The sequence below is a fragment of the Cataglyphis hispanica genome, chromosome 8, assembly GCF_021464435.1.
Source record: "Cataglyphis hispanica isolate Lineage 1 chromosome 8, ULB_Chis1_1.0, whole genome shotgun sequence".
NCBI classification, from domain to species: Eukaryota; Metazoa; Arthropoda; class Insecta; order Hymenoptera; family Formicidae; genus Cataglyphis; species Cataglyphis hispanica.
In genome coordinates this window covers 4,799,381-4,827,372 of record NC_065961.1, presented here as the reverse complement: position 1 = coordinate 4,827,372, position 27,992 = coordinate 4,799,381, and the positions used below count along the sequence as shown (strand labels likewise).

General features: G+C 33.2%; 6 protein-coding genes across 9 annotated transcripts; 2 read left to right on the top strand and 4 right to left on the bottom strand.

The window, feature by feature from the left end:
• Window positions 1-59: 59 nt before the first annotated feature.
• Window positions 60-2,262, bottom strand: LOC126851470 (uncharacterized). Its single transcript, XM_050595500.1, has 7 exons — window positions 2,240-2,262; window positions 1,454-2,162; window positions 1,084-1,341; window positions 837-1,007; window positions 414-757; window positions 245-317; window positions 60-164 (listed from the first exon to the last, which is right to left on the bottom strand). Exons 1-7 carry the CDS (start codon window positions 2,248-2,250, stop codon window positions 96-98), a joined length of 1,635 nt encoding a protein of 544 aa, XP_050451457.1. The 5' UTR covers window positions 2,251-2,262; the 3' UTR covers window positions 60-95.
• On the bottom strand, window positions 2,261-6,524 carry LOC126851631 (myosin-11-like). Its single transcript, XM_050595781.1, has 12 exons — window positions 6,315-6,524; window positions 5,749-5,901; window positions 5,361-5,667; window positions 4,956-5,194; window positions 4,699-4,803; window positions 4,555-4,623; window positions 4,298-4,447; window positions 3,991-4,197; window positions 3,106-3,511; window positions 2,726-2,944; window positions 2,328-2,654; window positions 2,261-2,274 (listed from the first exon to the last, which is right to left on the bottom strand). Exons 1-12 carry the CDS (start codon window positions 6,522-6,524, stop codon window positions 2,261-2,263), a joined length of 2,406 nt encoding a protein of 801 aa, XP_050451738.1.
• A 1,932-nt stretch (window positions 6,525-8,456) lies between these two features.
• LOC126851490 (partitioning defective 6 homolog gamma) lies at window positions 8,457-11,802 on the bottom strand. The gene is made up of 5 exons (XM_050595533.1): window positions 11,669-11,802; window positions 11,357-11,582; window positions 11,136-11,260; window positions 10,767-11,054; window positions 8,457-10,433 (listed from the first exon to the last, which is right to left on the bottom strand). The coding sequence occupies exons 1-5, from the start codon at window positions 11,720-11,722 to the stop codon at window positions 10,134-10,136; spliced, it is 993 nt and encodes a 330-aa protein (XP_050451490.1). The 5' UTR covers window positions 11,723-11,802; the 3' UTR covers window positions 8,457-10,133.
• A 191-nt stretch (window positions 11,803-11,993) lies between these two features.
• Window positions 11,994-14,933, top strand: LOC126851465 (mitotic spindle assembly checkpoint protein MAD1). Of its 2 annotated transcripts, none has more exons than XM_050595489.1 (7): window positions 11,994-12,126; window positions 12,301-12,561; window positions 12,632-12,862; window positions 12,952-13,388; window positions 13,449-13,901; window positions 13,993-14,291; window positions 14,367-14,933. In XM_050595489.1, the coding sequence occupies exons 2-7, from the start codon at window positions 12,301-12,303 to the stop codon at window positions 14,723-14,725; spliced, it is 2,040 nt and encodes a 679-aa protein (XP_050451446.1). In that variant the 5' UTR covers window positions 11,994-12,126; the 3' UTR covers window positions 14,726-14,933. The 2 variants fall into 2 exon arrangements, with proteins under 2 accessions (XP_050451446.1, XP_050451445.1); XM_050595488.1 differs by having other exon boundaries at window positions 12,021-12,193.
• A 3,482-nt stretch (window positions 14,934-18,415) lies between these two features.
• On the bottom strand, window positions 18,416-20,856 carry LOC126851499 (uncharacterized). Of its 2 annotated transcripts, none has more exons than XM_050595551.1 (2): window positions 20,633-20,856; window positions 18,416-19,703 (listed from the first exon to the last, which is right to left on the bottom strand). In XM_050595551.1, exons 1-2 carry the CDS (start codon window positions 20,707-20,709, stop codon window positions 19,073-19,075), a joined length of 708 nt encoding a protein of 235 aa, XP_050451508.1. In that variant the 5' UTR covers window positions 20,710-20,856; the 3' UTR covers window positions 18,416-19,072. The 2 variants fall into 2 exon arrangements, with proteins under 2 accessions (XP_050451508.1, XP_050451509.1); XM_050595552.1 differs by having other exon boundaries at window positions 20,617-20,853.
• Window positions 20,857-21,316: 460 nt separating this feature from the next.
• On the top strand, window positions 21,317-27,827 carry LOC126851489 (RNA-binding protein squid). Of its 2 annotated transcripts, XM_050595530.1 has the most exons (9): window positions 21,317-21,603; window positions 24,742-24,782; window positions 24,882-25,009; window positions 25,111-25,257; window positions 25,342-25,473; window positions 25,591-25,855; window positions 26,157-26,228; window positions 26,914-27,032; window positions 27,336-27,827. In XM_050595530.1, exons 1-8 carry the CDS (start codon window positions 21,464-21,466, stop codon window positions 26,982-26,984), a joined length of 996 nt encoding a protein of 331 aa, XP_050451487.1. In that variant the 5' UTR covers window positions 21,317-21,463; the 3' UTR covers window positions 26,985-27,032; window positions 27,336-27,827. The 2 variants fall into 2 exon arrangements, with proteins under 2 accessions (XP_050451487.1, XP_050451488.1); XM_050595531.1 differs by lacking the exon at window positions 26,157-26,228 and having other exon boundaries at window positions 21,321-21,603.
• Window positions 27,828-27,992: the final 165 nt, after the last annotated feature.

Genomic DNA, 27,992 nt, shown 5'->3' with positions numbered 1-27,992 from the left:
TACCGAAATAGAGTAATAATAAAGACGATGAAATTATTTCGTACTTTATGTCCGTTTTGCGCTTGCAATTCTCTATATTACGAAATACTATTTTATCAGCGAGTATTGTTCAATTTATGATATATGCTGCATTGATAGATAAATTTCTCTCTCTGCCAATCAATCTGCAACGAATTATTTCACATATGCGGTTGAACGCAATAATATATGTAATGTTATAATTTATTAATTATCATGCACTTACGGTTCTGTCTATTCTAGGTTTAGATGCTTTCGTATCAGTATTTTCCATTTGTTTCTTCTCATTATCGGAAAATCTGAATTGTTATTGCAAAACGTGTGTGTTATTAATAAGTTCTATTAAAATTAATATACAAATATAAATATATATATTTATACATAAAATATTTTACCTATGTTTCTGTTTAAAATCGCGAGAATATAATTCTGTTATAGCAATTTTCTCTTCATTATTTTTCGTGTTGAGATTTTTGAAAATGAGTTCATCTTTACTTGCTTTTTTATTTATAAATTCATCTTTACTTGCTTTTTTATTTAATGACAATCTATTCTCTGTCGTGTACTGCTTATGTAAAGTGAACTTGTTATAGAACTTATGCTCTTCGGGATTATTGCGAGGTCTGTAATGATCCTTCGTTTCGGTATGTGTAATGTTTAGTTCAGTATTCTCAATTGCGTGTGAGCTCAAAATATTGATTCGATTATGTAGTTCCGTCAGTTCCTTCAAGTTCAGCGACTAGAAAAGATGATTGATAACGAACCGCGACGCGCAAAAAGTTACATATTAATCGATTCCCTCTAGCAAACACGCGTACCTGTAACCAACTCTCCGAGTCAAATGGACTTTTGTCGATTTTCATAATATCTTCGAATCTCATCTGTAATCTTTCGACGTTCTCGTTATGTCTCTTACGAAAAGCGTTCAAACTACTGTCATATTTTTTTTTCAACAACGCCAATTTATTCTGATACTCCTCTACCTGGGACTGTCAAAACGAAATTAAAAAATATTTACAAGAAATTATCCAAAAGAAAAAAAAGCTACAAAAGAAATATACGTACTTTAACTTTAGCTTCTAAATCGTCCTTCTCCTGCAACAGATAGGTAATACACTCTTCGAGATTCTTTATTTCGTAATCTCTCAGCTTTACGTCATCCATCAAATTTTTAATTTCATGCAGTTTGCTCTCATATTGTCCTTCAAGAGATCTTAACTTGTGCTCAGCATTCTCAGTATTACAATCTGCTTCTTGAGCGACCATAACTGCTTTATCATGCGTGCATTGGCTCGTGTAAAATTCCTCATCTTGTTGACAAGACTTGGAGAAAATTGTCAATTATTGTAGATTGTATTCGAGATATTAATTAGTCACAGCGATAAAAAAAAAAAAAAACAAAACCATTTAGTAAATGCTATTGTTTAGTGTTTACCTTATCAGCATATACTCTCGGCTGCTGTTTTTCCATTTCATTTTCCAAAATTTCTTCGCTTTGATGTTCAGATGTATTCTCTATCTCTGTCGTGTCGTGTTCTTTAAATTCCGTTCGAAGGCGCACGATTTTGTCATAAATTTTCCCCGGAAACGTGTACAGGGTATCTTTCAAGGACTTGATCACGTCCTCGTGTGTGTATAACAATTGATCGTTAGTATTTTTTACAATGTCTATATCCGTTTTCAATGTCTCATTTTTCTGCGAGAACGTTCGCAGTTCATTCTCGATGTCCGCCGTGGAACTTTGACAACTCACTATCTCGTTCTTCAGATAGTCCACTTTCAGCAGTAGTCTCTCCTTATCTATGTCTAAGTCCGATAGATTCGCTTGCAGAACATTTATCACGGCCATATTGTCGCTCTCTCTTCTCAATAATAAAATCGTTTCGTTGCTATGGGTGAGCTCAATTACAACATTGTTCAACTGATCGTGCAACGATTGATTCTCGTTCTGCAGTTTCGCGATATCGTTCTGCTTTTGCGTTATCATGGCATCGTATCTGTTGCTTTCATGCGTTAAAGCCGTTCTATTCTTTTCATCCTTAAGTTCTAGATCCGCTATTATTTCGGCGTTCTTACAGATAATCTCGTTAGCTTGTGTAAGCTTATTTTTCAAATCATTATTCTCCATTTGTAGTTCCATCAACCTGCCAAACCGATAAGTATCGATTTTAAGGAAAATTGAGCAAATATTTTTAACGATATAAATAATAAGGGTACTAACTTTTTTCTCATATTGTCGATATTATTCGTTTCCTCCTTTAAAATATTGACAGTCTGCTGTAGATCATCTATCTGTTGATTTAACTTGCGCATCTGATCTCTCTGTACTCTTAATTCCTCGTTTTGCGCAGTGTTTGTATCGAAAAGATCAACGTTTTCGCTTTTCAACGCGAGAACATCTTCGTGCAATCTCTCAATCTCCGAGTCTCTCTTATTTATTACAGTTTCCAATACTTTCTCCTTCTCCAGCATTCTTTTTCTTATCTGCTCTTGAATCATGCAATCCCCTTCGCCCCTCTGCAACATATGCTCTGCCACTTTTTGTTTTAATTTCGTTATCTCGAGATCCTTCTTTTGCAGCTCCTGCTGCTGCTTCGCGAACTCTTTAACGATCTGCACGTGATAATCCCCGGCGCCTTAAACAATTTGTTTAACTGTCAATCGACGTGTCACCAAGAAAATACACGAGATACTATATATGTTATACCTTGAAGAACTGTGGATATCTCGTGTATCTTGTCGATGGAACGTTTGATATGCGTGGCGAGAGCGTGATCGATTTCCTCGTACGAAATTACTTCGTTCAATTCTATTTTTCCCGACTCTTCGGAACATGTCGCACTAGAGTCAATATCATCCGACTGAATCTGAACGTTAACTAATTCTTTAGATAAATCATCACCGCAATTACTCGACGTGGAGTCTTCTGCAATTTATTATTGCAATTTATTAGCATCGCGCGCATATCACAGAGATTATCTATTAATACGTAATCGTGTATCGATTAATATATAATTAGATGGTAATCTGCCGATGTCGAATTTCCTATGCGCGCCATTATTATTTAACTTATGCCTCGGAATATACCTGCAGCCGGCTGGATCGATCCGTTTCCGGTATCAAAATCTGTGTTTGTAATCTCGCTGACGGACTCTTGGCTGTAACATGCCACATAAGCCTTTAAGTTATCTATTTCCCGCAGACGATTACGTCGTTCTAGTTTACACTCCTCCAACTCGGCTATGAACGCTTTTAAAGCGGACAACGCGCTCTGGACATCTAAGCAAGTGTCGTGCTCGCATTTGGTGTACTCGCAAATCCCCTCATACGCTATCTTAGACTCGTCCAAATTGTTCAAACTACTTTTCAGCATGTTAGTCAGATTACCGACTTCCCGCTCCATGCAAATTAGCTGCATTTCGCACTGCGAGATCTTCTCGTTTTTCACCTGAATCTCATTTTTCAAGTTGGCCACTACATCATTCATCTCTACCTGATCGTGAACACAATTTTACCATGTATCTATTTATACACACTTCTCCGTAAAGTTCAATTTAAGATTTAGGATTAGATTTGATTATACCAGGCATCGAGTTCATTGATATAACGTTATACCTAATCATTTTTACAAAGCGCGATATTATTAATCCTTTTATATATTTATTTTATTTTATATATTGCTAGTAAAATTTATTTTTTAGACCTGCGAAAAAAAAGGAAGTATTTCATTAAAACATTCTCTATTTTCCTATAATCTCTTTTCTATTCAAAACTGTAACTCTCTACATCTTCAATAATCGATAAGTCTGCAATTAATAAAATTTAGTTATGTATATTTTTATAGCTAAAAGCTTAAGCTAAAATGTGACTCTGTGCTGACTAATTTAAAAAAAAAAAAATCTATGTCCCGTTATTAATTGAATCGGCAATAAAATTATAAGAATACGATGCACGAGAAGCCAAATGACGCACCTCACGAGTGTCTGCCTCGACAGACATTTGCTTTATCAACGTCAATAGTCGTTTTATTTCGTCTTCTCTGTCCGCCAACGTGCAACTTTGCTCGCGATATTGCTTCTGAAGCATATCCCGCTCCCGCCAGACATTTTTCACCTGTTCTAAAGCAATGCCGCAGCTTTCCGCCTCTTTCGATAAATGTTCCATCTCTTTCATCTTCCGCTAATTTATCATAGTTTTATATGCAAATTAATCTATTAAACTACAGTCAAATTCAATTTCTCTAAGCCATTATATTACATATTATGTTTCACGTACTAACCGCAAGAGACTGGTTTTCTATAGAAAGTACTTCTGCTTCTTTAACTTCCTGCCTAAGCTTTTGGATTTCTTGCGATTGCAAATAACAAACTTGACATTTTCTACCTAACTCTATCTTCAACTGATCCACCAGACACTCCGAAGAAGAAAGCTAAATAGTGTATAATAAAAAACTGGGTTAAATATGTATATGATTGTTATATAAAATTAATTTGCATAAATCTTTTTTTTTTTCGGGAAATATACTATACATATTACTTTTGCACTTAAATTTTCCACTTCGACATTGCGCTTGTCGTTTACTATTTTCAACTTTTCTTGCAAAATCTACGAGATATGAGAGAGATTTAAATGATTACACAAATTTTTAACTAACGTAGTTAACAATAAATATTGATTTACATTAAAATTACGTCTCAAAATGTTTGCATTTTCATCCTCTTCTTTTAACAATGTTTGCAAATGCTTATTCAATTCTCGCAGCTCTTCTAGCTCATCTTCCTTCATCTAAAAAGTAAAAATGAGTCAAGTTCACTACGTATAGATATATATGTTGTATAAAAATTTCGTTTTGATAAAAATTCCATTCAATTAATATTATTTCGTACACCGAGTTCGTTCTTCAAAACAATAATTTCCGAATCTTTTTGAATAATTACTCCCTTATGATTTTTCTCACAAATTTCAGGCTCCATGTTTATTCTTAACTCGCTCTCTGATGTTGATACGCTTTCGCTGCTTTCGCAGTATTGACTAGACGACGAGTCGACATTAGATTGTCCCTCGTAAGCGTCATTTTTGTACCTGTCCGTTTGTACACCCACCTCGCAAACATCATGCATCACTTGAGAAGATGCGTCAACGTACTCGATATAAGTGCTCGTTTGATCGCTATACTCTGTAGAATTTATTATAGCTCAAAATATGCGATATATAGAATACTTTAATTTTTTTTTTAATTAGCCGAGAATTGTTTCATAAAAGGAATTAATTTTACATTTTAATTTTCGACAAGTGAAAATCCTTATAAAATAATTTTTATGTTGCAAGTAAAATTTTTTCACCTCGCGCGGATCTCGCTTCGGTTAATATATCGCAGGATGTTACGCGCGACACCAGATAAGTATTATTTCCCGATAATGATTTCGCGTTCAGATTCTCTTTCAAAACGTGCGTATTAGTTAATAAGAAATTCTGGACTCCTCTATCGTATCGGAATCTCCTACCGGGATGAAAATACATGGACAGATACATATCGGAATGTTGCACGGCAGCAATCTTATTTGCATTGAATGATCCTTCCTGAGAGAGCGGTCTTATTATAGCTTCTACTTTCATTTCTTCTGTCTCATTAATCACGACGGCTTTGTCCTACAACAGAGGAGGACTACTTGTCACTCGATTATAAAAATAGCGCATCTCAACATGCGCATTATTAATCGGAAAGCTTACGAAATTTTCCAGATATTTCTGTTGTTCCGAAGTAAGCTTCAAGGATTTATATTTTCGCAGTTCTCGCTGTACAACACGAAGCTCATTTTGGGCTTGAGCCGTAAGTCTTATCATGTTTTCCATTACTACATTGAATGGTATCACTCTTTCTGGCTGTATAAAGGAGAATGAGATAATACGCTTTCTATCTTTGTCTTTCGCTCTAACATGATTTATTTAATAAATAGGCATATATAAAGTGCGTGCCAAATGTGATATAATATATTGAATAATATGCTTGCTGAATATCTGGTAAAATAAACATAAATAAACATAAATAAATATCTGGGAGATAAACATAAATAAAATATAAATATGAAAAGCTTCTATTTTTTCCATAATCAATAATCGATCCATATTATTTCATTTATTGTTTAATGAAAAATTCCTGAACTTTTTATACAGAAATAATTATGCTATATGCGTCTGTATGTTGCAAAGTATATAAATGTTTATTTTTAATAAATAATCGGTTTGCGGTGTGTGTATTCTGAAAGAGTTAAGACATTCGCAATTAGAAAACAAACCGCAGGATCATGTTCGTTGAGCTCGCGAAAGTAACGCGTACTCTCTAAGATGTTTGGACTCCAAGCTCGGATGTCTCTACATGAATTGTACTGCTTCAAACGACCTTCCGATCTTTTTTTCGGCAAGACGTAATCCCCATAAGTCAAGGGTGCACCACTGCTTGGTCTGCCCGCCAAAAAGATGCGCGGTCCATGCTCGGCGTAAGACATGTCTGTCCGGTGTTTTAAATCTCTTTTACGATCGGATATATACAAGATTTTCGTCACTCCCTTAAGCTTAATAAATGACCGTTAAGCGTCTAATTTTTACAAAAATCATGACCCATGCAAGGTTACAGATTTTGGTGTTGACTGTACCATATTTTATTTATACACCATAGTAACGGCAAAATGGCACAAGACATCTCGATACTCAAAATAATTAAGAGGAACGTGGAATTTTATGTGGAATTATGTGAGTAAATAATAGTAAATTAGAAAATACAATAAAATATTTTTATTTTATATGAGCTGCCATTAAGAATATTACAGCATTAATAAGTACTTTCGTCCTCGCATTAGCTGTCTCTTATTCACACTAAGAACTATACGACTATTGCGTAAAATATATATCTAATTTCATCTCATGAAGGCTAATTTAGCACTGACATCCCTCCACGTATAACAATTACTCGATAAAGCGCTAAGTGCAGATGAAAAAAAAAACTTTTTACAAATGTGTTTGAGGGATTCGCACTCTATTTGGTTAAGTACAAAAATGATTTCTCGTCTAGAGCAACAAAATACATGTAAATTAAATCTAAGATCATCTTATGTTAATCCTCTAAAAGTCATTCTTTCGTTGAAAAAAATACTCTCTCCGACTCGCATACCGTAACTATTTTTCTCAAGTAAAATATCCCTTTTAAATATTATACATGATCTATGACGTATGAATGTCCAAGCTAAGACTTTCAAAATTTATAGATATAAAATTTCCTTTCCGAGAAAAATTTTATTCGATGGTCGGCTTGAAACCAATTAGAAATGCTTAAAAAAGTACAGTCATCGAGTAAAATTTTTCTCGGAGAGTACGTTTTGGAACGTAGCCTAAGATAAGAACATTCGAGAATTAAAAATAAAAACACGCAAAACATATATTCGAAGAAATCATAATTTGGCAACCGATAGCGCCGTTAAAAATGTGCTTATTACGGAAGTCCAAATGATACCTTGCGAAAAACTAACTCAATTCAAAGAATATTATATCTAGGAGAGATATTATATACACACACATCTACACACACACACACACACACACACACATTTTTCCGAATTAAGTAGAAAAAATGGGATCGAGTGCATATAAAAATAGATTCACGCGTAACTATGAAGGCAGTAGATTTCTTAGAAACGTTATATCTCTCTTCTCTTTTCAACGATGTATATATATGGAATGTAATAATGTTTCCTAACATTAATTCCATTTTGATAAAGGCACAAAAGATATACAAACAACAATATTTTACACATGAAAATAGAATCGTTATTCTCCTGATGTTTTCATCGATATCTATCGCCTTAAAACGCTTTCCTCAGTCTGCAATTAGATAACAAATAACATAAGTAAAGATGAAATTAAAATTCGAAAACTTCAACAGTCTAAACATGTGGTGGAGTAGGCGAAGTAGATATACGAATAAACGCGTTATAGAAAAAAGGGAACACTTTATAGTTCTATATCATTTTTAAAAGTAGCTGGAATGATGTATAATGTAAGGCCACTTTCGTTTTTCGTATCGCCATTAGACTACAGAAAGATTTATATCGATATTTTCTCCGATAAGATCATCGATCATTATTTACATTAATATAAAAACCTCTTTCGTCAGTCGAGACAAATGTTGAGTCCCATTTTTTATGCTTTATGTACAATCAAGTATAATTAGTGAGCATCTGGATGATCAACAAACATATTACCTCAACTTTAAAAATATCTATTATAAAAAAAATCATATCATCCATTTCATATTTATATATGTTTTAAGTACATATTAGTTTCAAGTAATTAATTATTAAATGAAAAAATTATAATACTTTAAATACTATAGTCAATATCAACTTATCTGTCAAGTATATTAGACAAATAAATCAAATAATACTTTATAAAATAAAGAAATACAAATTTCTTCCCCAAATTTATCTTAAAATTAATAAATTAATTGTTTTCAATTAATATTATAAAAGAATGATTCGTAAATGTAAAGAAAATATTTTGATCAGAGCTATATATCCAATTATCAAAAAAAAACTTCAACACGATTTAAAAGGCACTAAAGTACAAATATACTGTAAAAAATACAATGTAATATAAGTACTTTGTCTTTCCATTTCTTTCTCATCTATAAGAAATAATGCCATTAGACTAAAAATAAAGTATAGAACTGATTATTCTATAATTGCTCTGTTTCTCATAATAATAAAAACGCGCATTTCTTTTAAACTTGGAATTTGCATGAAATATTCAGCTACAATTGCAATTTCTTTTAATTTTAATAATCTAATACTTCAAAAATTGTTTTTTTCTTTTGATTGCTACTTCTCTCATTTTTCTATATATTTATATTATCTTGATACTGTATAACTTTATAATTATATATAGATCCTCATTCTATGATTTTTACATGCAAGGCATGACATTCATCTTTCAAAGTCGAAGCCATAGAATAGTATTAGTTCCAAAGTATTGATTTTATAGTTCGAAGACGTACTTATACTGTAATCCCAACAAACTCTTCTTACATCTATCAACTAGTCTAAAAACTTCGTAAAATTCCAGAATCAACATGATTATTGTCGTGTATACGTGTTTCTCCATAGAGCCTTATTTCTATATAACTTCTCTCGCGAGTAATAATGTTAGCGGACGCTATTATATTGAGCATAATTTAACCCCCGCCAGCAGATTCCGAGTCACTTGCGATTTTTTAAGAATAAAATTATTTATAAATTAATTATGTATAAATCACATGCGAAACAAATATTAGTATGTGCATTATTCAAAAATATCAATGTGTAATTCTTATTTTTTAAATATTTTTCTTTTTCTTTTAATTTTAAGCACACAATAATATTTTAAGAAAAAGATATTTAGAAATATAATATATATAATATTTATAATTAATAAAAGAAAAAGATATTTAGGAATATAATATATATAATATATAATAAATAAATTCTTTTTTTATGTATCCCAAATTAAAAGCCATTATAATATTTTAATTTGGGATACATATAAAAAAATTTTACTATAAATCAAAATTGACTCAGTTTTCGCCAGCTGTCACGTTGTTCAAGAGTTAATCAATTAAGAAGACATATCCGTTTGAAAATTTCAAAAAATAAATTTTTTTGTATGTTTTCATAACTTGATATTTTAAAAACAATATAAAGCAAATCTGATATAGACATTTAAAAAATTGATAAAGTTACAAAATTTTGAATGGAAGGTTATCCAGATATCTCAGCGTGGCTCGGCCGAACGCGTCGTAGCTTTTTTTGTATTGATAGATATTAATGTTTGATAAAAAAAAAATTGTATTTTTGATTTCAAATATGCTCTACAAATATTTTCATATACACCGTGCAACCATTTAAAATTAGAGAAAATTCTGCAAATATATAACTTAAACGAAAAAAACTTTTTTTTAAGCTGAAAATTTTTAAATACTATTGTATTAATATTAAAATGTTTTTATCAAATCGTTGCACTGTAAAAAAAATCAAGAAGATGCACTTTTCGAGAGTTCAAACGGGCATGCCCCCTTAAACAGAATCACCCTAAAGATGCAGAACATTCTGATCGTGACTATAATTTTGATGATGGTGATGATGATGGTAATGATGGTGTTGAATAGACGATGCCGAAGCGTCGTCCTGCATCGCCAAACCTGTAAGATCGACAATTTCGTCTGCCTCCTCATCGCTACCCGCGCTTTGGGTAGACTGATGACTTCCAGAAGATAACTGGCTGTTACGTGAGTAGGAGCCGCGGCGAGGTGCTGTTAACGCGGCCCTCTGATTCGCCGGTTTGACGGTTATGATGAGATTGGAAGAATTTGCTATCATCATATCTGTTACCTATTCCATACATAATCATATAAAAAAAAGGGAAAAAGAGTGAGTTACTTTATTTTGCTAAATATATTTTATCTTTGTGGAATTATCTTAATTATCATAGAAAATGTTTTAAATATACTATTATTGAGAGTGCTTTAATTCTTTTACTAGAATAGCAACAATGCAATTAAATATAAATAACTATATAAGTATCAAAGAATAAAATATTTTAAAAACTGCATTTTTTTCAAATAAACTGCTTTAACAATTATGACTATTATATTAATATTTTGTAATTTAATATCTTATAATATATTGCTTTTATAAAAAAATTGTTTTTATAAAAAATCTTACCTGATCAAGTGTTTTGCCTGCAACCTCTATACCATTCACTTCCAGAACTTCATCATTTACAGCTAGAAGGCCTGTGCTCTCTGCTAAACCACCTGGTACTAATCTGCTGATAAACACTCCTGGAACTTTCTCCTCCCTGGAAATTCCCTCTCCAGCTGACGATGGCAATATGCGGTAACTTATACCATCTTTAATATAAAATCCTAAGGGCTTATCGGAACCGTGTTTCAAAAGACGTACACGTCGACAAGTTTCTGGCAGTATATCGACATCAATAATTGCGGACACCTGATTGTAAGAATAATTAAATTTTAAATCAGTTGATATTATAAAGTACATTAGAAAATAATTAACAAAGTATAAACTTACCTGCCTAAAATCATGTGGATTTGAAATAGCAATAGATTTTGGCTTTCCTGGTGTGCTACCCAGAATACTGGATATCAGGTTTTTAGGTTTTGTTGTACCATGCCCATTGTCCCATGTTCTGTCATCTATCATAATTATAATTAAATTAAATATATATTTTGTCTATGTGTGTATACATACACACACAGACAAAATATATATAAAGTCAGGAATAATTTTACCTTTCCTTTGTATAAAAATTCTGAGTAGACACCTGGTGGCCAATAAAGCTCTAGCCAGATTGTTATCATTATTGATGGGAAGTAGATCACCATCTGTATCCATGTACCAAATTAAAAAGTTAAAATCCGCTCCTAAATCATGCCGTTCTGCTATGAATTTACGAAAATCCTCATAGTTCATAGGCTTGTTACGATTAATGGAAAATCTAACAATGTCGGCATCAAACTGCAAAACAATTTAAGCAATGCATTGTTCTCACTTTCAATAAACATTCTTCAAAATTATTCTTCATTGACGATATATATACATACTTTGCTCTTCACGGCCACGATGCCGTTGTCCACTTTGTCCTGTTTCTTGGACATAGCAGCGTAGAGATATAACAAGTATGGATATACTTTCGCGCTGTCGACACCTTTAATTTTTGGCAACGAGCTTGTATGGGCTTGAATCATTGTGATTCATAGAATTCAGTGTCTCGAACAAACTTGGATCATTCATTCATAGGTAGCAGCAGTGAGCAAATATTGACCAATCATAGGACATAGGACATAGAAATATTTGCTTCTTTTCACCTGAATATCCGATTGCTAAGATTTTTGAACGTACTCTCAATGAAAAATATATGTTGCCAATCTTGCTGTGTCTTATCCATGGCTGAATGTTGCCAGTGTCATTGATATTATTATCCGGTGTTGTCTTAATTGTTGCTACATATATTCTGTTATTTTCTCTATAAAGGATTAATATAGAAAGGAACAGAATAAATGTAAGAAAATAATGTAAAGTTTAAGAGATGAAACTAAGTAACTGATAATTATAAGCCTTACGAAAATGTAAAAACAAATTTCATACTTATATTCTTATGCTAATTGTATTATTTAATATATAGAAATTGTATAATAGTGTATCATTATAAGAAAAGCAATGTAATTTTGTCTAGATGGATGATCAGGATCCAACAAGTATCATCAATATGATAAAAGATTTACGTTCTGGAACGGAATCCTATCGCGAAAGTATTGGAGTACCAGTGCGATTCTCAGGAACTGGTTATATACGTTCAAAATTCAATGAAAGTGACGACAGAATTAGCTCACCAAAACGGCAAAAATTAGATGAATCAAATACATCTTTAATTAACAAAACTCAATCCGATTCTGTCCCAGGTAGTCCTTGGGAATGGCGACGTATGAAAGGAGAGGTAACATGACACACATTAAAAAATGCTTGAATAAATATATGAAACAATTTAAAGAAAAACATATTTCCAGGTTATATCATTAAAGAGTAGATTGACTCAACAAGAGGCAACTGTACAACAACTTCACAATGTACGCAGACAGATGGAAGAAATTTTTGAGAAAGAGAAAGGTCTTTTGCAAGTCCAGGTGGAACAAGATACGCAAACCATACAGCAGTTAGAAGTCCGACTTGATGTTGCACGACGGACAATCCAAGATACAAAAGAAGCACAAGCTATTGCAGAGAAAGAATGGTCCCAAGTAATTATTTTATGTTAATTTATATATTTTGTTCTACAATAATATATTTTTATGTTTACATTTTTTAATTATCTATCTAATTGTATTAGATAAGAAACAATTTAGAAAACAAGATAGCATCATTATTAACTGAAAATGCAAAATTATCGGAGAATCTGAGAAATACTTCTATGAAAGAAAGATCTCCCCCTCCACAAGATACTAGCGAATCAAATGAATTAAAATTAAAATTGGAAACTGTGGAAGCTAAAGCTGCAATGTTGGAGGAAAGGATTAAAGAATATCTCAAGATGCAACAGGACTATGAATTGCAAAATGTGGAACTACAAAGTATGAAAATTAAGCTAGAAAAACTCGAGTCAGAAAGAGCATTATGGGAAGAAGGCAAAATGTTAGTAGGAAGAGCGGCAAGAGCAAATGATCTTGAGAAAGAATTGAATATAGCGAAAAAGACTATTGCAGTGCTAAAAGAATCAGTCAGAGAAAAATTACTCTTAGAGGAGCAAATGGCCAATATGACAAAAAGGTACTTTTCATATATTTAGAATAAAATGTTACATTTATTTAACAATGCATGATTTGTTAGACTAGAGCACACTGAAAATGTAGAGCAACAAGTGGCAGTTTTGGAGGCAAAGCGATCCGAGCTTGCGCTTCGCTTGCAAGAATACGAAACAATTGGCATTACTGGCGGACCAACGGCGGTGAAACGAGAATTGAATCGACTTCAACAAGCTGAAGTGGACTTGAGAGCAGAGGAAGGTCAGCTCAGATCAAGATTGGATGCGGTTCTGCGAGAGTCACAGAACTTGTCAAAGAATTATGAGGACGCAAAGAAGTTGGCTACTGATGTGACATCATCAAAGGAGAAATTAAACAAGCTCGTAAGCAGACTGCAAAAGAAGATGATTCTCGTCACCAGAGAAAGAGACAGCTATAGACAGCAATTAGATTTGTACGAGAAAGAGATGACAGTTGATGGCAACAATGCGATGACTGAGAGAATACCAGCTTTAGAACGCGCTATAGATGGATACAGGTATAATTATGTATTAACATATATTGCAAATGTTTGATTAAATTAAAAATTATTTTATAAAAAAGAAAATATATTTTTCATATAATTTCAGAGATTTAGTTAGTAAATTGGAGGCAGATCTTCAAGCGGCCGAGTCTGGCACGCAGAAGAACGAATGTAATAAATTGAGAGAAGAGATCGAACAATTGAAAGGCGAGCTCGAGCATCGCGCGTTAAAAGGTGACTTCAACTGCAACGCTCGAATTCTACATTTTACAATGAATCCCTCAGCAATAGCGGAAAAACAAGCAGAGGAAAAACAAGCGGCTTTATTATTAGAACTTGAAGAGCTTCGAGCCAAAGTGGGATCAGGAAACTATGGAACAACTACATCATTGTTGCAGACACAAGGTACATAGATAACGATATTTATGTCTTATTTGCCTTATTCTTTGCACAACTAATTTATTTTTTTATTTACTATAGAAATTGCAGAATTAAAACAAAAACATGAAATAAAGATAACACGCTTGACAGAGGCTTTTAAGGCATCATCACAAGAATATCGCCAAGCGTGTTATCAGCTATTTGGTTGGAGAGTGGACCGAACAAAAGAAGGTTATTATAAGCTATTGAGTCAATACGCAGAATCACCAGACGATTTTCTTTTCTTCCATGTAAGAGAAGAAGGCGTTGATTTGTTGGAAACTGCCTTCTCCACAAACCTAAGCAGCCTGATTGAACAATATTTGCAAAGACAGCACAGTGTTCCTATGTTTCTTAATGCTGTACAATCCGATCTTTTTAGTCAACAAACTGTAACACACACAAATATCGTGACATAATACTGATCTATGTTTTTAATGAAACAAATATTTTTATTTATAAATCTCACCAAACTTCAATATACTATAATTATTATACTATTAACTACTATACTAATATTATAATATTAGTTGAATTATATTTGAATGCTAAACACCTAATGAAATTTTTATAATTTTTGTATGAAAAACTGTTCACATACGAATAGATCAATTTATTAATGCCAAAGTAACTTGAAATTAAGTTGTGCTTGAATGTTATAATTATTACCCAAAAATAATCGTATTTACAACAATAATTTTCTCTCATAATGATTTTCACAATATTATTTCAAATCTATTCTATTCTCTGTGTTGATAACAAATTTTCTCTTCAGTTGTTACAAGAATGACCTGTAATAACAATTTAGAATGAATTTTTATCATGTTAATTTAATTATTAATATGACATACAAATGGGAAAGCTATCAAAAAAATTAAATTTTCTGGTCAAAATATTTTGCAAAATCGGGCATAATAAACGTCTTAGATACATAATAACTCACATCCATAAAAAATTATAAAAATCTTTGAAAATTTTAACATATAAAGCCTCAGAGACAATTCTATAATAAAGTTAAATAATTTTTAAAAGACAAACAAGAAAACGTTGAAGATAAAACTTTCTCTTCTGTTTTACACAATATATTATAAAATTCAGAAAATTTTTAAAAAAATCTTATGTACGTATAAAATGTATTATATATATATATATATATATATATATATATATATATATATACACAGTCGAGAAAACTAGCCGAATTATTATCATATAAAAATCTGCAAGAGGACAACGTCGAAGTTGAAAATCGCATCGGATCATTCCACGTTACTACTCGACCATGCTCATCGAACGTGCTCAGAAAAGGGAGGCCTGAGTGTCCCAAAAGAGCGATTTTTCATTGCTTTGTTCGGTGGAGGAATTGTGATAGTATTCTTTATTAATGATTAAATTGCTATATGTGACTAACGTGTCTATTACTACATGTAATAAACAAATGTGGACCCACACATTTCTAAAATTTAATATTTATAAATGTATGTATGTGTATGTATATGTATGCATGAATAAATATACATGTACATTTATTTATTAATTATTTATTTATTTATTATTTATGCATTTTTTTATTTCTGGGACCAAAAGCATCTCGCGATAACTAAGAAGAAGAAAGAAAGAGAGCACAAGCAGTCTATAGTCTACTACAATGCTACAACGATGCAAATTCGATATAACCAGTTGCCAGTTGCAAAAGGAACTTGAATCAACGGGAACTCTTGAGCTGCAACTCCCTTACCGTTAATTACAATTGCGTTTAATCGCAAACTCATCCTACACTCTCTCTCGCGCTTCATAGATCCGTCTTCGTCCTTATCCTCATCTAAACATTATTCGTTTACGTTGTTTCTCATCCGTATCGTCAATTGTAGCCGCTGTCGGTTATTAATCCGAAATCAACGCCCGAATATTTCTCCGCAAAAAAATTACATTGCATCTTATTGCATTCGATACTCGATATATGTATAATGTATATAAACGTATAATAAAATTCTAATATATATTTATTATATAATAATAAAGATTGTGATGTGCGTGCGTACAAAATGTGTAATGTAACAGCGAAAGTAATTGCGTCCAATATTCGAGATATATATATATATATATATATATATATATATATATATATATATATAATAAAATATCTGTATGTATATTATATTGTATGATAATGAAACTGCGTATGTATGCGTGGATGTGTTACAAAATGTAATGTCACAGCGAAAGCGATTGCGTCTGATATCCAATATGTATATACATAATAAAATATCTGTGCAAATATTATTATATAATAATAAAAATGATTGCACACATATGTGAGTACAAAATGGAGTGTAACAGCGAGAACGATCAATCCATTTTTACCCACAAATGCATATAAAGGTATATTATTTCTAGTATTTTTCTAATTAATTATTAGTATAATTCCTAATTAGTGTTCAATATATATTACGAAACAAGAATATCTCTTCTTATTTTACCTATATTGTAATAAGTTAATATACTTTCTAGAGTATTCTAGCGTTATTCTTGTTTCTAAATTATTTTATTTTATTGTTTAATGAAACACCAACGATAAAACGCAAAATAAAAAAGAGTTATGTATAATGTTGTATATATTATGTAATTATGTACATATTTTGTAATTTAAAAAAAAAATAAAATCTATATTAATAATATAAAACGCATATGCTTTCTTATTGAACATATCCTTCCATTCCCATATCTTATTGTGTCACTTCTTTCTTAATTATATTTTCCTGATACATTTTTGTCGATTTTTCATTCTTAAAATGATTGAAACTGCATTTCTTGTAAATTAAATAGCAGGAAAATATAATCAGCAAAGAAGTGGCACAAACCAAAGTTTCAAGAAACGCGAAAAATTAAATATTCAAAATCCGCAAAAGTATCAGGAGAACATGATCAGTAAAGAGGTAACGTATCAAGAGAACATAATCAGCAAAGAGGTGGCACAAATTCAAATTTTAAAAAGCGCCAAAATTTAAAATTTTAAAAATCGCAAAAGTAACAGGAGAACATGATCAGCAAAGAGGTGGCACAAATTCAAATATTAAAAAGCGCCAGAATTTAAAGTTTTAAAATCTGCAAAAGTATCAGGAGAACATGATGCGCAAAGAGGTGGCGTATCAGGAGAATATAACTAGCAAGGAGGTGGCACAAACTAAAATTTTAAAAAGCGCAAAAATTTAAAGCTTCAAAATCCACAAATGTATCAGGAGAACATGATGCGCAAAGAGGTGGCGTATCAGGAGAATATAACTAGCAAGGAGGTGGCACAAACTAAAATTTTAAAAAGCGTGAAAATTTAGTTTCAAAATCCACAAATGTATCAGGAGAACATAATGCGCAAAGAGGTGGCGTATCAGGAGAATATTACTAGCAAAGAGGTGGCACTAAAATTTTAAAAAACGCAAAAATTTAAAGCGTCAAAATCCACAAATGTATCAGGAGAACATGATGCGCAAAGAGGTGGCACTAAAATTTTAAAAAACGCGAAAATTTAAAGCGTCAAAATCCACAAATGTATCAGGAGAACATGATGCGCAAAGAGGTGGCATATCAGGAGAATATTACTAGCAAAGAGGTGGCACTAAAATTTTAAAAAACACGAAAATTTAAAGCTTCAAAATCCACAAATGTATCAGGAGAACATGATGCGCAAAGAGGTGGCGTATCAGAAGAATATAATCAGCAAGAAGATGGCACAAACTAAAAATTTAAAAAAGCGTAAAATTGAAGCTTCGAAATCCGCAAAAGTATCAGGAGAGCATAATCTCCAAAGAAGTGGCATATCAAGAGAACAAAATCAACAAGATGGCATAAATTAAAATTTTAAAAAGCGCAAAAATTTTAAGCTTCAAAATCCGCAAAAATATTCAATTTTTTTTTTTTTTTTTCGAAGGAAGAGAAAAATGCATTATGCATTCCCACCGGCCGGTCCGGTGGGATATGCGGGACTCTCACCCGCTAAAAAACTCTCCCTGCTATTTTTTTCACTTTTCGCCGATACTTACACAAATTTATATTCTGGAATATCGGGAACATAATAGGCACAAGAGCGATATTACAAATGAAAATTTCAAAAATTGAAATTTTAAAAACTCCAACTTTATTATCTTTTCTCATTTACAATATAGTGGAAATTATCTAAAAATTAATTATTATTACAACTCATCTCTCAATTTTCATAAATGATCACTGTACAACTTACAAACACTTATAGAGAAAAAATCCATATATATATATATATATATATATATATATATATATATATATATATATATATATGAAATATGTCCATATAATGTTAAGCTTGCATACGCTTTGTATATGGAATAGTTTTTTGCAATTTTTTATGTAAAAACAAAAATTTCTTAAAAAAAATTTTTATCCTACACATCGCAGGCTAGAGCTAGGTTCGCATTGGAAGCATAAATCGGAATTTTTTACATCTATATCGCTTTTATTCGTTTAATTAATGCTGATCTAAATCTTGCGCAAAATTTTAATAATCTCATTACCAGACATTAATGACTCTATTATGCTGATAATAAATGGAAATTCGATTTTTGATCGAATACGCTAATATAAGAGCGAATCAAAAATTATTCGCAATCTTTTTCACATTTTCGTCTTTCAAATTTCCATTTTCAATTTGTGTTTTCATATAGAACAAACTGTAACGAATTAGTCAGAAGACAGAGTTTCATTTATTATCGCTACATTAAATGAACGAGTGTTATTCATCTAGTTTTGGTTTGTTGTTGTTGTTGCGCTTTGTACAGCTTAAAAACTTTTTTACTTGGAAGCAACAATTGGCTCAAGCCAGGCCTCTTCTTGCGTTTTTTGTTCGCAGTTTGATTGTTCTCCTGATCCACCTCGTTTTCCTCGTCGTTCGCGATCGGTGATGTCTGCTGTTGTTGTCCGTTGTATCGAGTCTGACAGACTAGTGTCTCCTGCGGAGTCCGCAGAGCCTCCAATTCGGCCGCGCTGCGATGAAGATCAGAGTCATGAGCGAAGGTGCAATTGTGACCAAATCGACAACGGCCTTTCCGATAATTCCAACAGATCTTACGACCATTTATCATCTTGGTGTCGTCTAATGTGGGCGTCATCTTGACATGCTTCTCCAGGATCGCACTTTTCGCTCGTTCCGCTTCAACAAACGGATTCGAGAATACTGAGGTCCTCAACAATGTAGATGCGCCATTGAAATCCGGCGTAGGCAATGGAAGCTTTTCTTTGGAAGCTGTTGTTTCGTTTATTCTCACGTGACCGTTCTCATCATTATGCGAATTGCTGTTCTCATCATTATCGTCCTCTCCCTCTTCTTCATCTTCCTCCTCCGACTCCACCTTGTCAACACCCTTAAAGCTAACGGTGAGGCAATATCAGATTACAAAGAACAAGTTATATTCTGTATGTACATAGGGTTGCTAAATTTAAATAAAAGTTTAGCTTGATTTTTTTTCTTTAATGTTTATTATAACAATGGTTTAATTTTTATTGTAATGTAGTAATTTCATACTTTTAATATGTAGAGTGGATGGAGAATGAACTTTGAAATAAAAATATATTCAAACATTCAAAACAAGAAAAAAGAAATTATAAAAATTAGAAGCACAGACATAGTTTTTAAATTATTGGAAAGACAAGTAAATCTTAGAGGGACAAATCTATCTCTGTATAATTTAAAAAAAAAAACTAAATAGATATTTTTTTCCTGTTTATGTAACATAAAGAAGGGACAAGAAATGGAACGCATGAAACAAACATTTCTCTTACAAAAGAATTGTATAAATAAGAATTATGAGATACAGTGCATTCGATATAATCTGATATAAACAAACCTTAAATAGTTCTAGGTACAAAAGAAGAACATTGTGAAAGCAAAGAAACATACTGTACAATTTTAAGCAAAAATAATACTTTGGATTAATTGTAACAACAATCCATAAATATGTAGTCTTTACACTTTTGACTACAATTGTATCCAATCTTAGTCAATTTATAAGTGCACACCTCTTTGATGTTTTTCTTTAAGTTTAATGCTATCTATATTAGAGTATAATGCTTTGTACTTGTCATCATGCATTCAGTCTAATGTTTGCATGACCTATTAAATCCGAGATATTTTTCATCTTAAAACTGGATTTTCATCGTTACAATTTCCCTGTTAAGTAGAAATATTGGTGAATTTCATGCCTTCTATTGAAGATTAGGTTAAAGATAATTGCGAGAAGCGCTAAAAAGAAAAGGAGAAAAACTAAATTGGATAGCAGCTCACAGTGAGCCAAACTTACGCATCATCCGAAACGTCACCGTTTGTTTCGCTATCCGAGCCGGAGGAGGTTCCGTAATCCGCGACTAAGGAAGCCATAATAACAGTCGATTCTTATAAACTAGACGATCTAATCGTACGATAACTAATAATAACTAATCTAATCATCACGCGAGATCAGATGTTAAACGGCTCCGACCGGACCAACCAACAAACTCTTATAGGAAGAAAAAGAAATTGTATTAGCGCTGTAGTAGCGCCATCTAATGTAATGTGTAATTTTATATATATATATATATATATATATATATATATATATATATATATATGCCTGCAGTTTTTGTATATAATATATATTAAAAATCAATGGCATCCGTGGATCCTGGAATATTAGATTTTCAACAAAAACGGACATAAACACTGTCATACAATTGGCTGTCAAACAGAAAAATTGTCGAGACTTCAAAAATTTCTCTGTTCGATAACCAATCGTGTAACGTCTGTATTTTCTTGCTGAAAAATTGATAGAAATCAGTGAGATGCTATCGATCTAGTGTATTATAAAGAAATCTAACTTGACCAATCGGGATGGAGAAGTGCTCTATCCCGATTGAGAATTCGGAGAAGTGATGCGCTTCTCGGTTTGACAGTTCCTGCCGTAGAGGACAGCACGAGTGATCGGCGGCGTTCTCAAAACTCGACACGAACATTCCTCTCATCGTCCTCCTTTCATCCACGGATCCGTCTCGGCGCAGACGTCCTCCGATATAGCGCGAGTGTGATTATTTTCTATCTACACGATCTTCCTCTCGTATCATTGAGCACGGCGAGTGCGTAAATCGCGTCGTAAACAATGGCAGATCAGCAAGAAAACAAGGACTTCAGTGAGGACATAGCGGAGCAAAGTTTCGAGAAGAACGGCGAAGCCGAGAGCGGCGGTACCGGTGGCGGCGGAGACGCCGTGGAGAATGGCCAGGACTCACAGGAAGACAGGTAAGATTTTCTATCGTTCGTCACGTAGAGATCCTTACCGCGAACGATGATCGGTGATCGAATCGATGATTCTCACTGCGCGATCCGCAAGTACGCGTTACGTCTAACGGAGGCGTTTTCCCGCGAAATTGCTCTCGGCGTCCCCTCCCGGGCCTCGCGACACGAGTAGCCGTCGAACAAAATGGCGAGGGCTGATTCGAGATGCGGAAACGTAATCTGTAATCTGTTCGCATCGGTCGTACATCGGATGCCGATCGCTTTCCCGCGCGATTTCCTCGCATCTCGCAATCATGATGCGCTCGAGGATGTATTTCTTTTTTGTCTACGCGAATGGGCGGAATTTGTTTCATTATTATTTGTCGCGTACGAGATAAAGTTTTTTTTTTTCCCACTACGCTGCTCTCTTTGAGAATTCGTTCGCGCGTCACATCTTCTTTCTTCACACTTACGTTCTATTTTTTTTTTTTTTCTTTTCTTTTCTTTTCTTTTCTCCGCGAATACGATGTTGCTCTTCTCAAGTGCAGAAAGTACACCCGACAAACCTAACATTTTTTGCAGCTTTGTATTCTATTATTATCGTAATCAATCACTGTCTCAATATTTACGAATATTAGATAATTTTATATATGAGATAAAATATGAATTATATATCAAAAAATTTACTGCGTTTTATCATACAATTGCCCTTGCACAGTAAATCTGAAATATATTTCATATATTGTTTTGTTTTTCACAAATAAAATAAGGTAAATATAATTATATACTTATTATATATATTATGCTGTAATTATAATTACACATATCCTATAATTACGAAGTATGTGTCCCTCTGTTTCAAGCTTTCTAACTTTTTTGTAAATTTCTTTCTGTTCTTACTCAGCCAATTAACTTTCTTCTAGTTCTATAATTAACGGAAGGCAGAGACAATTTCATCATTGATAAAGTTTTGTGTATGTGTATATGTAGATCTATTATATATGTACTTTTTAAGAATAACATTTTTGTGTATTTGTATTTCTTTTTCTTTTTTTTCTTAATAGAGAATATAATTTTGAAATCCACACATTTGATCAGTTACGAGTCATCTGTCCTTATTCACAGTAACAGTTTACAGTCAAATTCAGATTAGTCAATTGCTCAATACGATTGACAAATACATCCAATGCTTGTCTGGGATCTCAATTGAGCTGCGAAGCTTGATGAAATGAACTTTGGGGTCGGAATTATTGTGAACGATCGAGCATCGAGTTCTCAAGTCCATCATGTTCCATCACAACACAAAAGTGCTGGAGTCAAGTCGAGTCAAATGTTACTTGAGATCAAATATGTGTCGCAATGACACATACTTGCCTGCTGGATATAATACAGAGTAGAGTAATTTCCGCTGAATTGTGATATTTGGATTATTTGGGCATGAACAAAAATGCGCAGAGACACTAGGGCCAATGCAAACATCTCCGATAAGAGTTCCAGAACGCCATTAACGCAGTTTCTGTGACTTGGTCTGCAGGTGGCAAACGTCCCAGTGCGATTATGGTGGACTGCTTGCAACCGGCTAACTGTGACCTGACCTGACAACAGATACCGGCGAGTGACTGGTACCCATGGTATTTATCATCAGCCCTAGATGATATAAAAAAGATATATATTTCTAATATATATATCGATAAACGTATATAAATACAGACTTAACACTGCCGGAAAAAGTTTTAATAAATGATAGAAAAACAGCAAAGTGCGTACATATTGCAGCTTGTTATTTGAATGCGAAATATATAATACCAAAAATGTCTTAAGACTCGAGACAAGTCGTAATAATGAGCCATATAATGTAAAGTAAACCTTCTCGATGAACATGAACTGTAAGATAGAAAATTTATATGTATGCATACGAGTGTCTGATGTAACGCATAATAATGTTGTTTAAAAAGAAGTCATATGAAAAAAAAAATTAGAACAAGGGAGATAAGAACAGAGCAAAATCATATATTGACTAATGTTAATCTATCGTAATATAAAAATTAATTTTTAGCTTTCCAATATTATAGAGTTGCAGTCAATCTACTACCACATGCCACTAATTTTGGGCCAATATTAATAATCGGGATTATTTTTTTTTTTTTGTGTGTGTAACTTAGAGAAGTTATTTGTATTTTCTTTAGGGGCAGCCGTATATATCAGCTACTGGAGTTTAGCTTATTTGGATCATCATTATAATAGTACTTTGCTCTTTGATGCGTTTTTTTTTCTACTTTCACATACACAGACTTATAATATTATACACACATACATACATATGCATATGTATTTTTCTAAAACTTTTTCTTTGAATATTTTTCACGAAACTTGTTTTTTTATGATGTTCAAATCGAGTTGCCTGTGTGGTTGCGCAATGCCGCCGTCTCTTCATAACTTCAATTTTACTACGCTATCGCATAGCAACTACGTATGTAAATTGTATAATAATATATACATATTTAACTTTATCAGAGTTCATTTGTTCTAGGAATATGGTATATCTTGTAACTCTTTTTATCTTTTGCTGTCAGAATAACAATCTTGTTTGGTCTCATGCAAGGAACGTGTTTATTTTTCCAAATCATTACGTAGGACAACACCTACCTTGCACGTTGCTGCAATTGGAATTCCTATTTCCTGCAATTGAAAAAAAGATTAATAATTATCGTGCTTGCATAAATAAATCAATATCAAAATTTCTTACAGTGTCTTTTCCAGATAGCATCATGGATCGTCAATTGCGCTCTGTTAAATTGTAGTACGATTCTAATTTGCACAGACATTAAAACATAAATTTTGAGAAATTATTAATCTAATTAATGTAATATTCGTAAAAAGTTCTCTGATAAAATAATCTTTCTTTGGTAAAATAAATTAGTTCCATTGCTTTACAGGTTGACCGGAAGTAATCAGGACTCTATGATTAATAGAGGCACATTCAATTTCTATCTTTCTCTTTCTTTTTTATTTTAATATGGTGTGCCTATATAAAAATTCAATTGAGATAATATTACTCGTAACAATCGTAGCACCGCAATAGCGGTTGGAAAGTTAGGGCGGCAAGCGTATTATCCTCCATTACATTTATTTACAAATTTCGTTTCTGTTTATTGTTTGCAGAAAATTATTTGTTGGTGGCTTAAGCTGGGAAACTACTGACAGTGAGTATTTTCATTTTTTATCATTGACGATGAGTTGTATTTCTTTCGGAAATCTATATAGTATCTATATATTTTATCCGCAATTTCGGAATTTTTCAGAGGAATTAAGGGAACATTTTAGCACATATGGCGACATTGAGAGTATTAATGTCAAAACAGATCCTAATACGGGGAGATCGAGAGGTTTCGCCTTTATTGTTTTCGCCAAAGCTGAAGCTCTCGATAAGGTAATTTTTATCTTTTCCTGTAATAACAATAAAATGAAGAGCTTTTTTTTAATGTTATAAATTAATATTATGCATGCAAATAATCCTATGGATTCTTGCAGATTATGTCAGCCGGCGATCACGTTATCAACAACAAAAAAGTTGATCCTAAAAAGGCAAAAGCTAGACACGGGAAGATCTTCGTCGGTGGTCTCTCGACGGAGCTCTCCGACGATGATATTAAGAACTTCTTTTCACAATTTGGAAACGTAAATATTTCGTGATTTGGAAATAAACAAGTTAAAACAAAACCAAAAAAATTAATTATACAATTTTCAAATTTTTTCACACAGATTGTCGAGGTGGAGATGCCTTTTGACAAGACAAAGAACCAGAGGAAAGGTTTCTGCTTTATTACTTTTGAATCTGAGCAAGTGGTCAACGAACTACTTAAAACACCCAAACAGACCATCAATGGAAAAGCGGTGAGTTTTGTACGAAATATAAATTAGTTGTGTAAACTTTCACATTACAATTTAATTTCTTTGCAATTCAAAAATCCAATTCAAATTTTTCTAATCAATTTTGAATTCTTATTGAAGGTGGACGTGAAAAAGGCGACACCTAAATTAGATGGCATGGGCGGAATGCGCGGCGGAATGATGGGCCGAGGTAGAGGTGCCCGAGGAGGCCGTGGACGCGGTTTTGGAGGTCAAGGTGGCTGGGGGCAGGGTTACGGAGGCGGCTACGGCGGAGGTTACGGTCAAGGCGGCTACGGCGGTGGGTACGATGGTTATGGAGGATACGATTACTACGGCAGCGGTTACGGCGGTTACGGCAGTGGTTACGATTACAGCGGATATGGTGGTGATTATCCTTTGTTTGTTTGTTTTGTCATATAGCATAAACCGCGAAGTTTCGAATTAAAATAATGTCCCAGGGTGAGGTACTTTCTATCATAAAATCGGTCAGTGTCCTGGCGATTTTTGGATCTTTGCATTACGTTTTTCTCGAATTAAAAACTTCGCCGAAATTCGAGATTTTTTTTCTTTATATAATCGCGTTAGTGTATATATACACTTTTTTACTATTTCTTCTACCGCATTGAAATCTCGGTGGTACGTGCGGATACTGATTCCATTTGTACCATGTGTTTCATGATACGCAGATGGCTATGGCTATGGCGGTGGTAATTACGATGGTGGCTACGCGGGCGGGCGCGGTGGTGTACGCGGTAAAGGTACGCATTACAGCGTTCCTTGATACATAACTTTATTATCCATCATTTTTAGTATTTTGCTCTTCTCTTCCTCTTTTTTATATTCAGTTTGACGCTTGCCACCGCTAGAATATTTTACCCATCTTTATAATCCTTTGACTGCTATGAGAGCAATTTAACCCCGACTTTTAATCGTGAATATAAGTCGGCTAAATAATAACTTCGACGTAAATTTCGATTAATCTCAACTGTAGAAACATTATAGTGCTTGTAAAAAAATATATTTTATTTTCCATGCTTCTGCCATCTTTGCTTACATGAGTTTTCATGTGTTGCTTATCCATTATTATAATAGCAAGAGAAAGAAAATTATAATCCCAGAAAGATACGTAGCGAAAAAAGAAGGGTATGAATCCGAATAGTGGGCAGTTCAGCCTGTCTTTGTTCTTACATTTATTATCTGTAGTATTTTCTTCCGTAGTATACCTGATTGTTGTCAGTAGTATAGTATATCTTGTTCTATCAAAGCGCGCGCGTGTGTATGTTTTATATTGTATAAGAATTGATCTGTTCTATACTACAATGTTGTGTATGTACGCGCGCGCTTGTATATGTAATTATAATTGTGTATATAAATCTAATTATATATAAATTCGTATCTCAGACAAGAATGAAGACTAATGATACAATTTCGGCATTGTTTCAGGTGGTTCGGGATATGGTGGCAAGCAGAGAGGAGGTGGCGGTCGCCAAAATCAGAGGCACCAGCCATATTAACAAAAATCCTCATTCGCGACCGCAGTGCAATTCGCGTTGTAATTGCTGGTGAGTTGCCGCGCTCCTGGAACTTCGTACTCTCGCACTCTTAGAATTAGAGCGGCAATTCTCTTTCTCATTCTCAATGTCGCTTTGTTCACATTTGTGAATGTATCGATGTCTATTATTTTCATTTCCATTATGAAAGCATGAAGTAATTTAAATTAATGTTCTGGATTTTTTTGTGAATCCAATTTCACGGCGCTCGATTAATACATATTTTGTAATATAAACTTGTAAAAAATTAAAAATACACATAAAAGACGGACACACACACACACATGTATGGTCTACTTCGTCTTTTTTTCACAGGTACTCTTCCTCACTCTACTACCGATCTCTTCATTCGTCCAATTATCATTCCATTAAGCCGCGCCCCTCCTAGCAAGAATTCGACAATTTTTCAACAATGTGGACAACTGCTGCTAACCGAAAATCAATCACCGAAACCTACGATGGAAATAGCAGTAGCGATTTCATTTTGTATTTAATCCAATTTATTATTCCGCGTCTCTATATGCTTTCCTTTCTGCCGTTTGCAGTACGAGCTTGTTTTTCTCCTTTTTAATAACATGTTCGCGGTAGAAAAGCAAGCATATAAAACCATTAATAGATTTTTTGAATGTAATACCGAATAAAACGAAATGAAGTATCTAACAGTATAACAATCTTACAAGAAGTAATATTGCCGTACGAGAAATAGATATATAAAATGGAGTAAGAATTAGTTGTATAAAATATACCATGTAAGCACGATAACGTGTCTTCTCATCAGAAACATATGTGCGTCATTATTGAGGAGAATTGCGCATTTTAAATGATTTCCACATTATGATCCATTTTCCCCAATTCCGTTTAATACAATTAAGTTGAAAAGAAGACTTCAACGATAAATAATTCTTTATGGAGAATTTTTAATTAATCCTGATACCGTTCTTGAATCTCTATTAAATCGGATATTCGATAAGA